Source organism: Culex pipiens, chromosome 1, assembly GCF_016801865.2.
Source record: "Culex pipiens pallens isolate TS chromosome 1, TS_CPP_V2, whole genome shotgun sequence".
NCBI classification, from domain to species: Eukaryota; Metazoa; Arthropoda; class Insecta; order Diptera; family Culicidae; genus Culex; species Culex pipiens.
In genome coordinates, this window is record NC_068937.1 from 95,189,008 (window position 1) to 95,205,423 (window position 16,416).

The following is a 16,416-nucleotide window of genomic DNA, read 5'->3' on the forward strand; positions in this document are numbered from 1 at the left end:
TGACGTTGCAACGCTTTGACTTTTCTTTTTTCAGTATTTCGGCTGTAACTCAAAAAATACATTGAAAAGGTACATATGTTATTACAGATTCGAAAAGTACATAAAATTTCCAATAAGAAACAATGTTGAAACATTATTTTAAGCGAATATTCTATTTTTGAGAGGGGAATATGTAGTGTGACGTTGCAACGCGTGACTTTTTCTCAATCCTGACCCAATTCATATTTCGCCATTAACTCTGCTCTGTTAAACGGCAAATTTGGAGTTCTTCTTCCATTTTTAGTGTAAAATTGGCCAACAAATCGAATGCAATCATTAGTTTTTCGAAAAAATCAAACCTCGATTTTTAAATACCACTTACATTTCGTGGTGGGTCTCGTGGCGCAGGGGTAGCGGCTTCGGCTGCCGATCCCGATGATGCTATGAGACGCGGGTTCGATTCCCGCCTTATCCACTGAGCTTCTATCGGATGGTGAAGTAAAACGTCGGTCCCGGTTTCTCCTGTCTCGTCAGAGGCGCTGGAGCAGAAATCCCACGTTAGAGGAAGGCCATGCCCCGGGGGGCGTAGTGCCAATAGTTTCGTTTTTTTTTTTTTACATTTCGTGACGTTGCAACGCTCTGTTTTTGAAAACAGGATTTTTCGTTGCGTTGCAACGTCACGAAATTTTAGTTTCAAAATAAATCATAGTTTTTGTTAGTTTGAACAACTGTAGGTTAATATTTTATTATGAATACAAAGAGACGAGTTGTTCCTTTTAATTCCGCTATATATAGCGGAATTAAAAGGAACAACTCGTCTCTTTGTATTCATAGTAATGCATTCTGCTAAAACGCTCAACCAAACCACAATAATATTTTATTATAAGACATTAATAGACAGTACAAGGACATGTGAATTGATTGGACCGCCCATGTTAGACCCCCCCCCCCCCCTCCCCCTATACCGCTTTCACAGTAGCAGTATGATTTACGAATTTTTCCAAAGCGTTTTCAAAGTAAAAATATTTTTTTGTATTATTCCATTATCACGAAGGACACCCCCCCCCCTCACTCTCCTCTCCTCAATCCATGTAATGGGACGTCCATGCATTACGTAACAGCGTAATATCAAGGGGGAGGGGGAGGGGTTCGAGGATTTATACAAAAAAATGTATCGGGAATGTATTACCAGGGTGTGGAGGGGGTCTAAAAATATAAATGTTTTGTTACGGAATGCAAGAACGCTCCCTCAATATTTAAATGGTTTTGGGAAATTTACAAAACACGTGGAAGTTTAAGAAGGGAGGTAAGGAGCTTCAAGTTTTTAGGAGGGCTGAAATTTATAAATAAAGTGCCCATATCGATTGTTGATGGCCCCTGAGGGGTGATCTGCAAACAACGTAACTTATTTTGCTGACTTTTGTGCTTTTTAAATTAAATTTGAGAAAATAATAAAACTGTTTACCTGCGCAACATAACATTTTGAATTGCGAACAACTAAACGTTGTATACAACTTATTTAGGCAAGGGTTCGTCCAACAACAAAGTGACAAAAGTTTGTAAAAAAAAAAACCATTGAATCACGTGCTTTTTATTGTTTAGTGAATTTCACTGTAATTTGGCCTACATAAGGGTGTGGGATAAAAAAAATCGTTGCGTTGTATTAGAATGAACCCTCACGTAAATCAGTTTATCATAAAGGGGCCATCCAGTAACCAAGTGATTACTTTTTTGAAAGTTTTAGGATTTTTCCCCCTTGTGAACATCGGTCTATTTTGATTTCCAGAGTTTTTTTGATTAGGTCCTCTAAACATATGAAAGACAATAGTTTATTGGTCCTTTTCAAAAAAAACTCTGGATTTGTTCAACAAGTTTCATAAAATACCTACTTTTTTCGAGTTGCATACAAACTTAAGTGACGGAATTTGTGAATGACCCATGTACAATTCTTCTGTAAATATGCTCAGAAACATTATATAAAAATATGTAATATTTAATATCCTTTTATCTTCAACAACCAACTACGCATACACCTTTTTTTTGCCATGTGACCAACATGATTTTCGTGACGTTGCAACGCAAACTTAAACCTGTTGTAACTATGGATCTAGACAACCAATTTAGTCGCTCTAGGTTGCATTTGAAAGCTCTTTCCAAGTACAAAGAGCATCCGAAATATCAAAATGATTGAATATTTTGTTTTCTGTTGGCATAAACAACTGTCCCTTTTTCGTGACGTTGCAACGCAATAAAATGGTAAACTTACACTAGTTTGAAAAAATACTTAACTTCAGATAAACTGCAAATCCATGACATTTCCATTTAGAACATCTATAACCATACAAAATGCAACCAAAAGAATAATTTTTGGATTTTATTTCGCTGAGAACCAGGAGTTTTTAGAAAATTGTTTTAAAACGATGATTTTATCACGAATTGATGCATAACTTAACCAACTTGTACATAATGATATTCAAATGATCAATTAATGAAAACCATGATTTTTGAAGCTTGAAGTAGTCTAGAATCGAGGAAAAATATCCAAATAGCTCATACACGCTTTTCAAAATGTCATCCTAAGGTGTACATTGCCGGAGAACGTGTCTTATAAATAGGCTTAGTGATTTTTCACGCTCGAAAATAGCAAATTTCACGGGGACCTCAATTTCAAAACACCAAATTTCACGCAAATTTCGCGGAACGTGAAAAATGTTAAAATAACTATGAAAATCTTTTGTTTAAATCACAGAAACTGCTTTTTATGCTTCATTATGTATAATTCTTCAATAAACTAAAAAAAATCTGCGCTAAATTTGAACGTGACACAAAAAAATCTCATAATTTTCTATAAAGTTTCCTCCTGGTTTATGGATGCGCTCTATTTATATTTTAAAACAAAATGTAGGGCATGCGTATTATCATTTATTGAACTACTTTTTTAATATTCGACTAATAAAGCAAAAACGTTTTCGCTGATTTACTTCTGTTTTATCAGTTTACATTTTATTGAATTTCATATCAATTCTGCTCATTCTGCGACATTCAGTCCATTCAAAATATTTTTTAAGGATTTCATCTCTCTTTTCAAAAACTAAATTTAAAATCAACAGGCAAAAATAATATAATTTGTAACGAAATCGAAATTTTTATTCAAAATGAGAACAGAAAACAAAAAAGGTGACATTTTTTAACTTTCACGGGAATCATCCACCCAAATAATCAAACAGGAAAAAAATCAGAAATGTTTTTAAAAGGTGATTTCAAAGATTAATGTTGGATAAAACAAAGCTTATTTCTTTTAATTTCTTTTGAAATTTTACATTTCAAATAATATTGTAGTAACATTTTTTCTAAAGCAAAAAATATATTACTTAATTTTGTTATTTCCTAAAAAAAACTGAAAAATCTTAACAAATTTTCAAATGGTTCATATCAAGATTCTAACGTGAGTATGAAAATATTTTTATGTGGTAAATATTTTTTAAATATTTTATCTAAATTATGTAGTAATTTGAAATATTTTATCCACATACTTTTTCCATGAACTTTTTCATGAGTATGGGTAAAAAACAAATCCAATTTTGACTTAACGTTTCGCATAAAATAAGTGGTACAACATGGAATCTTATGAAACTGAATTTTTCATTGAAAAACAAAAAAATACGGTAAAATACTGATAAAAACATTGATTCAAAAAAAAATTATCAAAATTTTCTATATTTTTCAAAAGAACAGTAATATACAATTTTAAATTCAGTTTCTTTAAATTTAAATTCAGTTATCTTTAAATTTTTGCCATTTCCAGTTGAAACCATGGTGTCGATTTCTGGAAAAGTCAGGGAATTTTTCTAATCTTAAAAATATTAATACAAAATTTAATTTCTTTTTGAAAATTCGCTCTTGATGATGTATTTGAATTTCTTTCAGGGCAAACTTTGCAACAATTTGATAATCTTTAATTTTTTATATATTGATTATAGTATAGTTTTTTTTCAATTGATGGGTAGGGCTAGTGATTGTTTCGGACGGTGTGGATCGCGCGTGTAGCGGGGATCTGGCGTGAATTTACAAGGAAAATACCGATATAAAAAACGAATCGTAGCGTTAGGCGTTTCTTCGCGTGTTGCTTGTTTGCAATATGTTTTAGATTAAAAATCAAATAATTTGGATTTGCTTGTTTGAATGCGACTGAAAATTACAAACGATTAAATAATTTTGTATTCAATGCACAGGGTCGGACAATATAGGGCAGTTGCCCCAACATCCTTAGAAATTTGTTCTAAAATGGTCGTGGTCAGAATAAAGTAACCATAGAGATAAATCATCTATTTTTGCCAGAAAAATTTAATGCTTAAAATTCAAAGTTCAAAGATTCAAATATTTGAAAATTTTAAAAACTGTAAAGGTCAATAATATAAAAATTGTTAAATGTGAGCAATATCCCAGTCACGACGTTCTGCCAGGATTCTTGCAGAGTTCTTACAGAGCTGGATATTCTTACAACATTCTAGTAGAAATGTTCTACCGTTCTAGCAGAATTCTGGCAGGACCAGCTCTGCTAGAATATTTCGTGACTGGGATAGGGATGGCGAAATGGAATTTAAAAATTTAAGAAATTAAGAATTCAAGAATTTTAGAATTTAAAGATCCTAAAGGAATTTAAGGGACTTAATTTAAATCAAATACACTAGCCGGGACCGTGGTGTAGGGGTAAGCGTGATTGCCTCTCACCCAGTCGGCCTGGGTTCGATCCCAGACGGTCCCGGTGGCATTTTTCGAGACGAGATTTGTCTGATCACGCCTTCCGTCGGACAGGGAAGTAAATGTTGGCCCCGGACTAACCTAAAAAAAAGGTTAGGTCGTTAGCTCAGTCCAGGTGTAGGAGTCGTCTCCCTGGGTCCTGCCTCGGTGGAGTCGCTGGTAGGCAGTTGGACTCACAATCCAAAGGTCGCGTCAGTTCGAATCCCGGGGTGGATGGAAGGCTTAGGTGTAAAAAGAGGTTTGCAATTGCCTCAACAATCAAGCCTTCGAACACCTAGTTTCGAGTAGGAATCTCGCAATCGAGAACGCCAAGGCAATGCTGTAGAGCGAATAATTTGATTATGATTTGACACTAGCAAGTATGTTTAAAATTATAGAAAATAGATCAAATTTGAAGCTTGGCAAAGAACATCTAATCCGGAGATTGTGTTACATATTACAAGGAATCTACAAAACCAATACAAAAAGACACCCACCAAGATCTTGCTGCAAATCGTTTATTCACACAAACTAACACCTCCTCTAAACCGGAGAATGCGGCGGATGGTTGTGCTTCCTGTGCGTCCCCGTCAGGTCTCCATTGCTGCACATGTAGATATGACTGCCACAACCCTTGGTAATACACTTCAACCGAATGACACCATCCTTGCGCAGACCACAGAACGTGTACGTGAACCCATCCACCGTCTTCCGGTTCGCTTTGATGAACCAGTTGTTGTTGGCGCTTTCGAGTCCGGTACCCTTCAAAGTGGTTCCCGAGTGCCGTCTACTGGCCTCCCGCTCCGGCAGGTGCTTCTTCAGCACCAACGATATCTTGACGTCCTTTTTCTTCGGGGTCTGGGGATTTTGATCACCGCTGAAACGTCGCTTGCTCTGCCGAGGTAACTTGTGCTGGTGTTGATTGTCGTTGATTTCAAACACTCGGTTGTCCTTCAGAAGGACCTTGGCACGGCAGTAATCCGGTGTTCGGTGAGTGCACCAGTAAACGTTGCCGTTGCCTTGGCTGTTACTGTACCGGTAGCCCTTGTACACCAGGTAGAGCCGACCACGGCGGCTCTTCGTTCCGGGAACCAGCGTGAAGGCCGTAGAAGATACCCGATAACCTTCTGTGTCCGTTGAGGCGTCACACGAGGGCGTGTTGTCCCGGTCTTGGGACGATGCATCCGATTCCTCTCTGGTATCGGAGGAATCGGACTCGTTCTCTGACTTGATCGTTATTGTAGTCACGGCATTCGATGGAACTGCTGGAAGTGATCGGATCGTGGTCGGTCGGCGAGCTCGCATGCAGCTGCCACTGCTGGTCACCCGATTCGAATCAACGGCGCACGTTTCAGCTTGATCTTGTAGTGCTGGTTTCGAAACCTCAATGGAATGCTTCAACGCTGGAACAAAAAGGTTTAACATTCAAACTACAGATCTTCACCACGAGCGCATAAACTACTCACGTTCACCAACTTCCTCTCCACAACCCAGGAAACGCTCCTCAAGCTGTTCCGTTGCAATAGTCAACAGGGACGCACAACTGTCCGGCCTCGCCGCTGGCGGCACCAACAGCTCCGCCGCCACGTGTTCATCACCGGCGTCCATCTTTAGCCACCGCTCGTTCGCGCCGCATAGCTGCTTAAACCGGAACAGTTCCTCCGTCAGCCCGACGCACTTGGCGCAGATCGAAGCGTTGCTGTCGGCGGCGAAGCTCACCCCGATGCCGGTGCAGTATTCGATCTTGCGCACCAGCAACCGGTTCGGGGCGCCCATCGGCGGGAAGATTCGGTGCAGCTCGTGGACCTGCGAGAAGCACAGCCGGCAGAAGGCGCCGATGGAGCGCTCGCTGGCCACGGGAGGTGATGGTTAGAGTCGGTTCGTTCTTCAAAATAATCTAGTTTACCTCTGGGATGAGTCGTCCATTACGATCGGCGCTGCTCGTCTGGCACATAACCCGGTTTTGTGAACTGATCGTCAGCAGTCTGAGTGGCGCACAGGTCCGTTTTCAACAAATTTTCGCATGCGTTGCACAATTTTCGATTTGTCGCTGATGGGTATACAAGTTATTGCTTCGTATTATGTTGTATATAACGAGGCGCTTCTCCGTGCAGGTTCAAAATAGTTTTGAATGGAAAAGTTACAGTTTCTTTCTTATATTGGCGTTTATCGGCGAAAACTACTAAGCTAACCTAGGTCAGTAAGAGGAGAGACTGAATTGAAGATCGCGACAACCTTTCTTTTTTCAATTATCCTGTAATTAATATGTGGAATATTCTCCGTCACCTTCAGTGTTGTAGTTCAACTTAGATACATTACCATTTGAATGAAGACCAGAGGGCTTTCTTTCATTATTACTGTAAAAAAAAATTACTCGAAAACATTGATATATTAACAGCTCTCCTCACTCGTCGGACAATTGACCATCGTCGCACTGTTAGTCTTTTTCTTTTTACCACCAATGGTGTGTAGATGATCGTGCAGCGTTTCGCCCAGCACCGCCACTGATTCGTCCAACAGCTGGTAGATCATCGCTTGGCAAGCCTTCGATACCGTGCACCGCCACACCGTCCAACCGTTCGTTTTCTTGTAGTAAAAGCGGTACCGATCACCTTCGTACATCAGCACGTTCCGCTTATTGTTGTTCTTGACGATCTTGTAGTTGAACGACCCCACCGGATTCGGGAACTGCTGCTCGATGTTGGCCGAAACGTCACTCAAACTGGCCCTGCTGTCGTTACGGCTCGTCGTTGGCGTGGAATCCGCAATTTTGAACCGTGGCAGGATTTTCTCCAGCGTGTGCTCGCTGTTGGACATCTTGAAGAGCTTCCCATCGGTGGTCATGTAGATCGAAACGGTGCAGCGCCGGTGAGCGCCGCACTTCCAGATGCGACAACCGTCCTTGCGGCTGTGCGAGTACGTGTAGCGATCTCCGCCGTACAGCAGCACGTCTCCGCCCATACGACTGCGCACGATTTCGTACGGATCCTCGAGGTAGACCTCCTCTTCCATTCGAAACGCATGCACGATAACCGCTTTGAGCGCCTTTTTCGTAAGTTGTTCCGGCGGATGGTTGTGCGATCGCAAGATGTGGCCGAGAACCTGCCCGTTGGCTTTGGTTCCGATCGTCGCACCGCACTGCAGAGACTTCCGGTGGTAGCAGGCCCACGAAATCGAGTCACACTTGGGTCGAGACGACAGCAGCAGGTAGGCGTAATCCTCAAACATCAGAATCTTTTTTGTTCGCTTTTTCTTCTGCTTCACCGATCCTCCCTGTCCCGACTGCTGATCTCTCTCCGACTCTTCGTCCTCCTCACTGTTCGCACCGTCCGCCATATGACCAAGACTGAACTCGAGCAACGCCCGCTCCTCATCCGCCGTCGTGTACTCTTCCTTCACGATCGCCAACGACTGCTGCTCGCCGTCTTCGTCCTCGAACTCGGCATCGTCAACGTACTCGGCGCTAAAACTGTCCAACGGATCCTCGACGAAAGACTTGATCACCAGCGGAGTGCTGCTGCTCTGCAAGTGGGCTTGCCTCTTTGGCGTAGACGCCGGCGCCGTTTGTTCCGTGCACGAATCGTTGCGGGTTCTCTTTCGCTCCAGCCGTCTGCCGTTGATCCGCTTGTCGTTGCGCAGACACTGCATCCGGTAGTCGCAAAAGTCGTCCATCCGTTCAACGCACCGGTCGCAAACCTTGGCCGGGTGGTCATCGTCGAACGTCAACTGAAAAGTTTGTTATAATATTCATTGGTTTGTACTCAGATCAACAGTTTCTTCCAGGAAACCCCGAAATGCATTGCTACGGCAGAAGTCTCAGCGGCTAGTCGTGTTTTTTCGCGGTGTGTTTGGCGCGTTTTTCACGGCGAAATCGAGGCGTGTGCGAGCGGACAGGCCCGTTCCGGTGGTCAGAGGAGCCACAATCTGGTCGTCGTGGACACGGCGGCGGTGCAGCAGTGGAAGAGGAACGAGTTCCTGCATCCGAGCAGCAGCAGCAGGAGGAGTCAGCAGCAGCGGCCGCGGAGGCAGCTGAGGCGAGAGACGGTCGTTGGCAGGAGGAATCGGCCCCGGAGAGTCGACTGCGGTCGGCGGACCAGTTTTCGGCCAGGCCAGGTCGGAGACAACCCCCGTTGTTTACGTGGCTGGCAGCAGGCAGCACAACAACAACAACAACAAGCGCGCGAAAACGAGCTTCCCGCGCATCCCGCTGCGGGCGGCAGCCAGTGCGGCCAGTTCGGCGGTGAGTGCGAAAGGCGAGTTTTTTGTTAGCGTTTAGTTTTTTTTTTTTTTTCTCATAGTTTTTTTTTTTTTTGGTTAGTTTTTTTTTTCTTTCTCCTTTTCTACTTTTGCGATTAGTTTCATCACTTTCATTTTCGTTTAGTTTATCGCGTTTATTCGCAAACATGGATCCGACCGAGTCGGACCATGAGGAATGCGACTTCGATTCAACCCTTGAGGGTGACGAGGACGTGGACATGGCGGACTCCGTTTTGGGAGTTCCTTCAAACACCACCAACAGGGACCTCTTCCTGAAGGATAAGGATGCTGGCGGTAAAGGGGGATCCTCGGACGGGTCTAAGAGGACGAAGCGAAAGCGTCCTAAATCAGATCCGAATCCGGTTCCCCCTCAACCACCGATTCCTCCCTTGACTCCAGACCCGATTCCTCCCAATCCAGATCCAATTCCTCCCAATCCAGATCCAATTCCTCCTAAAACACCGGTGCCGAATCCGGATCCAAATCCCCCTCCGCCCCTGAATCCTCATTCTCAAAAACCGATTCCTCGTCCTCGTCAGTATCAAGAGGGATCGCAAACGGAATGGGTGGTCTTCTTCCGGCCCAAACAGAAGCCGTTAAACTTTGTACAGATCACCAAGGATTTGCAGAAGCACTATCCTGGGGTGGTCGAATGTACCAAGCTGAACAAGAGCAAGCTCCGCGTGATCGTGAACTCCGCGGTGCAAGCGAATCAGATCGTAACTGATCTGCGGTTCAGCATTGAGTACCGTGTTTGGATTCCGGCCCACAAAGTCGAAATCGATGGCGTGGTGACCGATGACAGTCTGTCGCTTGTCGACCTCTCAAGGGCGGTGGGACGCTTCAAGAACCCTAAACTTCCAGCTGTGGAGGTACTCGAGTGCCGGCAACTGGGCAACGTCACCACCGAGGGTGGCCAGAAGAAGTTCATTCCTTCTGCCTCGTTCCGGGTGACTTTTGCAGGGTCAGCTCTGCCGGACTACATTGAGCTGTACAAGCTTCGGCTTCCAGTTCGATTGTACGTTCCGCGAGTGATGAGCTGCGAAAACTGCCAGCAGTTGGGACACACCAAGACCTACTGCAGCAACAAGAGCAAGTGCTCAAAGTGCGCCGGCCCCCACAAGGACGCGGATTGCCAAAAGCAGGCTGAAAAATGCCTGCTTTGTGGCGGGGAACCACACAAAACTCGTCAGTGCCCAAAGTACAAGGAGCGCGAGGACAAGATGAAGCGTTCCTTGAGGGAACGCTCCAAGAAGTCCTTTGCGGAAATCCTTAGTAAGGTGACCCACTCCAATCGCTTCGCTCCTTTGGCGGATGAAGATTCGGAGGACGAGGAATCCGATGTGGAGGTTCTCTTCCAGAGAGACGAGGAAAGTGACTCTTCCGGGCCAAACCCGAAGCGCAACAAGGCTTCCAAGTCCAAAAAAGCCGCTGGCGGTAAGGGTAAGGACAGTGACTCGTTGAACTTCGAGGAGGATTTTCCTTTCGGTCCGTCGGGTAAGCCCGCTCCGAAGCCGGCACCGAAGCCAGTTCCCAAGCCGCTGAAGCCCGTTCCCAAGCTGCCAAAGATCCCCCTGAAACCGGTTCCTCAACCGAATCCGATCACCGATGCCTTCAAAGGAGTCCTTCCTTTTTCCACAATCGTGGAATGGCTGTGCTCTTTCGTGAGTGAACCGACGCGTTTAATCATAAAGCGGTTTGAGCCTCTCGCTAGACACATCGGGAAACAGCTTGCTAGCACGATGCCCCTCTTGTCGTTCATTTCCTTTGATGGGTAATACACCAAAAACGAAAAACGGCATCTCCATTCTACAATGGAATTGTAGAAGTTTAACCCCCAAGTTAAACGATTTTCAACAATTCGCATTCGAACGGGACTGTGATGTGTTTGCGCTGAGCGAAACGTTTCTTATCGGAGATGAGACGCCAGCTTTCCGGGGGTACAACATCATCACAGAGAGCAGGGCAGGACCAAATAGAGGTGGAGGCGTACTGATTGGGGTCAGGAAATGCCACACTTTTAGAAAGGTCACGCTCCCGAAGCTAGGAGGAATCGAAGCAGTCGCAGTACAAGCCAGGATCAGAGGACTGGACATTTGCATTGTGTCCGTCTACGTTCCCCCACAGGTGTCGTTAACTCGACAAAAGTTGTGGGGTATGCTTGAGTTGTTGCAGGCACCGAGACTGGTTCTGGGTGACTTTAATCTTCACAGCACCGAGTGGGGAAGTCACAAGACAGACCCTCAAGCATATCTGATTCATGAACTGTGCGACGACTTCCAGATGACCCTCCTAAACAGGGACAAGCAAGTTACGCGGATTGCAACACCACCAACGCCAACTACGTCCGGTACGAAGGCGAGTGCCATCGACTTGTCGCTCTGTTCCAACAGTCTGGCAGTTCTCTGTGACTGGAACGTGCTTCAAGATCCTCGTGGCAGTGATCATTTGCCGATCGCTATTCTGGTTAGCCATGGCCCACAGCAATCGACAACGGTGGAGATGCCTTACGATCTGACGCGAAATATCGACTGGAAACAGTACGCGGAGGCAGTCTCCATTGGAGTTGAGTTGCGAGCAGGGTTGGCACCGCTTGAAGAATATGCGTTTCTGGCTAATTTGATCTATGACAGTGCGATACAAGCTCAGACGAAACCCGTCCCGGGACCGTACATCCGAACGCGCCCTCCACTTCCCTGGTGGGACAAGGAGTGTACGGATCTCTCGGCGGCCAGGTCTGAAGCTTATGTGGACTTCTGCAAGTGTGGAATCCGAGCGAACTTCCAAAAGTACAGAGCTCTTGATCGCAGGTACAGTAATACTCTGAAGCGGAAGAAGCGAATGTACTGGCGGGAGTTCGTTGAAGGACTACCAGCAGATACGTCCATGAGCACTCTGTGGCGCGTTGCGAGGGCCATCCGTAGAGGTTCCGTTCCGAACGAGAGTGTGGAAAAATCGGACAAGTGGATATTGGATTTCGCCAAGAAGGTGTGCCCGGACTCGGTGCCGACACAACCATCATTCAACGTTGTTGATGGGAGCGATGCTAATCCTCCCTTCTCGATGGTAGAGCTCTCCATAGCACTATTGACGGGCAACAACACTGCTCCTGGTCCGGACAAGATCAAGTTCAGCTTGCTGAAAAATCTTCCGGACGTCGCCAAGCAGCGTCTGTTGAAACTGTTCAACACGTTGGTGGAGCAGAACGTAATTCCACACGAATGGCGACAGGTCCGGGTGGTTGCCATTCAAAAGCCCGGTAAGCCGGCATCCGACCACAACTCGTATCGTCCAATCAGCTTGCTGTCGTGTCTACGCAAGTTGCTGGAGAAGATGATCCTCGACCGCCTCGAACCATGGATGGAACGAGAGCACTTGCTGTCAGACACGCAGTATGGCTTCCGGAGAGGCAAGGGAACAAGCGACTGTCTAGCTTTGCTGGCCACAGGAATCGACATAGCCCGTGGTAAAAAACAGCAAATGGCTTCTGTCTTTCTAGACATCAAGGGTGCATTCGATTCAGTCTCCATCGATGTGTTGGGAGTAAAGCTGCGGCGGAGCGGTCTCAATCCGACGATGTGCAACTTCCTCATCAACCTGTTGTCAGAAAAACACATGCACTTTGTGCAAGGTGATCTGGCAATCACCCGGATAAGTTACATGGGTTTGGCACAAGGCTCACGCCTTAGTCCATCCATGTATAACTTCTACGTCAGCGACATCGATGATTGCTTGACCGGAGACTGCACCCTTATACAGTACGCAGATGACGCAGTGGTTTCAATCGCTGCCAAGAAGGAAGTCGATCTGCTAGAACCCTTGCAAGATACCCTGAACAACTTGGCCCATTGGGCAGTTGGAAAGGGTATTGAATTCTCTCCGGAGAAGACGGAACTGGTCGTTTTTACGGGGAAGCATGAACCGCCGCAGCTCAATCTTTCTCTCTCGGGAAAGACTATCGAGCAGTCGGACCACTTCATGTACATGGGTACCATCTTCGATCAAAAGGGAACATGGGGGAAGCACATCAACTACCTGAAGCAAAAGTGCCTGCAAAGAACTAATTTTATGCGCAGCGTCTCTGGCAACCGGTGGGGTGCTCATCCTTCTGACCTGCTGCGACTGTACAAGACAACGATACTCTCGGTGCTGGAATATGGCAGTTTCTGCTTCCAAACAGCTGCGAAATCACGCTTGTTGGTTCTCCAGCGGATACAGTACCGAAGTCTTCGCATTGTCTTGGGATGCATGCACTCAACTCACAACATGACCCTCGAGGTCTTGGCGGGAGTGTTGCCTCTGCGAACTCGTTACTACGAACTGTCTTACCGGTTCCTGATCCGGTGTGATTACAGGAATAAACTGGTAATTGACAACTTTGAAACGTTGCTGAACCTTCACGTTGAGTCTCGGCGCATGCTTCTATATTATGACTTTATGTCATCGTGGGAGTGGAGCCCGAGCACAACGGTACAGCGCACGCCTCCGTTAACCAGCAGCACCCTGATTGGCTTCGACACGTCCATGAAAGCCGATACTCGCGGTATCCCAAACCATCTTCTGCGGGGAGTTGTACCGTCGATCTTCGCATCAAAGTACAACCATGTTCCTCCAAACAACAGATTCTTCACCGATGGTTCCAAGCTCGACGGCTGTACGGGCTTCGGTGTTTATCATGAATCTTATCAGCTGTTCTTTAAGCTGAAGGACCCGAGTTCGGTTTACGTCGCAGAGTTAGCCGCGGTTTACTGCGCACTGCGAATCATCGAGACCATGCCACCTGACCACTACTTCATCTTCACCGATAGCTTTAGCTCTGTTGAGGCTATCCGGTCTCTGAAGCCGACCAGGGAGTCTGCGTTTTTCCTCACGGAAATACGCAAGACTTTAAACAACCTGGCGGCTCAGTCCTTCAGCATCACGGTGGTGTGGGTCCGCGCTCATTGCTCGATTCCGGGTAATGAGAAAGCGGACTTGCTCGCCAAGAAGGGTGCTGAGAGTGGAGACATTTTTGAAAGGCCAATTAGCCTACAAGAATGCTACGGTTTTCCGAGGCAGCGTGCGCTTCTGGATTGGCAAAAACAATGGGACGACGACACCAAGGGACGTTGGATGTATTCCATACGACCTAAGGTGCAAAGAAAAGCCTGGTTCAAGGGAATGGACTTGACGCGTGGATTCATCAGAACGATGTCCCGCCTTATGTCGAACCATTACTCGTCCAAGGCTCATCTGTACCGTATCAACATGAGTGATACGAACTTATGCGACTGTGGGCAGGGTTATCAGGACATCGACCATCTCGTATGGGCGTGTCCAGATCATCAGGCTCACAGAATTAAGTTGAAAGTTACCCTCAGGGCCCGAGGAAGACCACCAGAAATTCCGATGCGAGACGCGTTATCTCAACTAGACCTTGATGTTCTCTATCCGATCTATCAGTTCCTCTTAGATTCCAATATATCTATTTAGTTTTTCTTCCAGTTAGTTTTCCTTCAGCTAGTTTTCCTTCAGTTAGTATAACTCGCCTTCCCACAAAGCCGTCGTTTCTGGTTGCACCGGAAGCAAAGCAAGATCGCCCCAGCAGCTGGACACCGAGTTGCGGCTGAGGACAAAACGCAAAGGCCAGCAGAGCCAACCAAGACCCCTACACAATCCCCCTTCCCTTCCCACGCCTTGTCTTTAACATCAATCCCTTCCCTACTAACCCCGAGTAGGCCGCGGGTAATCGGCTCCCCTCCCACTAACATTTACACACAAGATCCTCTGTAATTATTAAGTTTTTTGTAATTACAAAAGCCGACTCGGTCCTAACCAGGTCCCAGTACCGAAAAGGACCTAATAAAAATAATTTTATGAAAAAAAAAAAAAAAAACCCCGAAATGAACCTTCAACGTGGTGCACTCCAGAATCTTCCAGAGTATCTCCCGGTCAGGTCTACCGTCCTCCGGGAAAAGCCGTCGCATCGATCCGTTGACCTCCTCATCGCCGAAACACAACCGGCAGAACTGGTCCCCCTCGTTGTCACCGGGGTCTGCGCCACTGGCGGAGCTGCAAAAAGGGTCAACACAATTGATGATTCTGAATACTCATCGAAACGGTCACAACTAAATGTTACCCAAAGTCGGTGTCCATCGGTAGATGCTCCCGACAATTTTTGCAGTTTAAAAACTTATTTTCAACTAAAACTTAGTTCAGAATCAAATTTACACTGTTTTGACATTGCACATTTGTTTTTGTTTGAACGCGGTGTAGAGCGGTGCTGTGAAGAACGGTGTATAACCGAACCCGTTTCTCTTTCTCTCCCTCTTTCATTTTCTCTCGCGAGAGAGAAGCCGGCACATGTATTGTTGATTGCAAGTTGAAATTCAAACGGCTCCAGTTGCTCACGTCTATTAAGGAGATTTTCAAGATACAGCTCCGGTTGGAAGGGAACAGAATCTAGGTTGGGGACACAGTTTTTGCCTCTTCTGACCGGAGATGTCAAAATTGGGCCATCTCCGGTCGGAAACTGATCCATGTCTCCAACTTTAGATTGTTTTCTGGAACTGACAAACGGGTTTTTTTTTCGGGAAATTCTATTTCAAACGCAACAAAAAAATACCGAGTTGAGTTTCCAAATAGAGCTTCCACTTTCTTTTAGAAGTCAAACACGTGTGACAGCCTAGGCGAAATAATTCAGTCTGAAAAAAAAACGATAAGTCGAAATTACACCTTTTTCAGTTCGGACGGTTCGGACCCCTGAACTGGTCAAAGTGTAACTTTAACACTTTTGCAGTTTGAATTGTACACTTTTTTTTTAGTTCGAGGGTTGAAACCAGTCGGCGGTGTAAAATCGAACTGCAAAAAGTGTAATGCCGATTTTCCTTGTATCTTGAAAGTTCGATTTGACGTTGAGCCGGAACCAGACTCAACCATTCGACCTGGTTTCTTCGGGAAAGTTGCTCTCCAGTCGATTCCGCTCATGCCTGGTCATACTAGAAGTTGCTGTTTGTTTACTCTAGACCTGTAGAAGCAATTGTACAAAAAAAAAACAAACTTCCCATATTGACCATCCATAAATCACGTGGACACTTTTTTGGAAACCTCCCATATAACCTTTAACCCGCTTGAGACAAGCCAGTTTTTCAACTAAATGAGCTGACATTTCTCGTGAAAGTCCCTATCGTGGTCCCTATGGTTATACCCTTCAAGAGGAACCACATCTTGATCTGAGAACTTTTCAAAATTCGTACCCACCTTAATATAGGGGAACAGTGGGTCAAAATCGCCGCAGATACATACGTCATTAAATTCATAAATTTTATGAATGGCGCCGAATCAAAATTTGTTTTTAAATTTGCTTAGACTGCTGTCTATTATCAACGAAATTTTAGTTCGTCCGTGATTTCAGTTAAGTCCTCAATGAAGTTCTAACACCAGAAGCGACCAACTTAATAC

The 16,416-nt window shown here is 45.4% G+C and overlaps 2 protein-coding genes across 3 annotated transcripts; both read right to left on the bottom strand.

The window, feature by feature from the left end:
* Positions 1-5,221: 5,221 nt before the first annotated feature.
* Positions 5,222-6,851, bottom strand: LOC120424050 (uncharacterized). 2 transcript variants are annotated; one of them, XM_039588073.2, is made up of 3 exons: positions 6,626-6,851; positions 6,186-6,525; positions 5,222-6,122 (listed from the first exon to the last, which is right to left on the bottom strand). In XM_039588073.2, exons 1-3 carry the CDS (start codon positions 6,671-6,673, stop codon positions 5,263-5,265), a joined length of 1,248 nt encoding a protein of 415 aa, XP_039444007.1. In that variant the 5' UTR covers positions 6,674-6,851; the 3' UTR covers positions 5,222-5,262. The 2 variants fall into 2 exon arrangements, with proteins under 2 accessions (XP_039444007.1, XP_039444006.1); XM_039588072.2 differs by having other exon boundaries at positions 6,186-6,568; positions 6,626-6,845.
* Positions 6,852-7,089: 238 nt separating this feature from the next.
* On the bottom strand, positions 7,090-15,253 carry LOC120424049 (uncharacterized). The gene is made up of 3 exons (XM_039588070.2): positions 15,095-15,253; positions 14,865-15,027; positions 7,090-8,445 (listed from the first exon to the last, which is right to left on the bottom strand). The coding sequence occupies exons 1-3, from the start codon at positions 15,109-15,111 to the stop codon at positions 7,111-7,113; spliced, it is 1,515 nt and encodes a 504-aa protein (XP_039444004.1). The 5' UTR covers positions 15,112-15,253; the 3' UTR covers positions 7,090-7,110.
* Between the last annotated feature and the right edge of the window lie 1,163 nt (positions 15,254-16,416).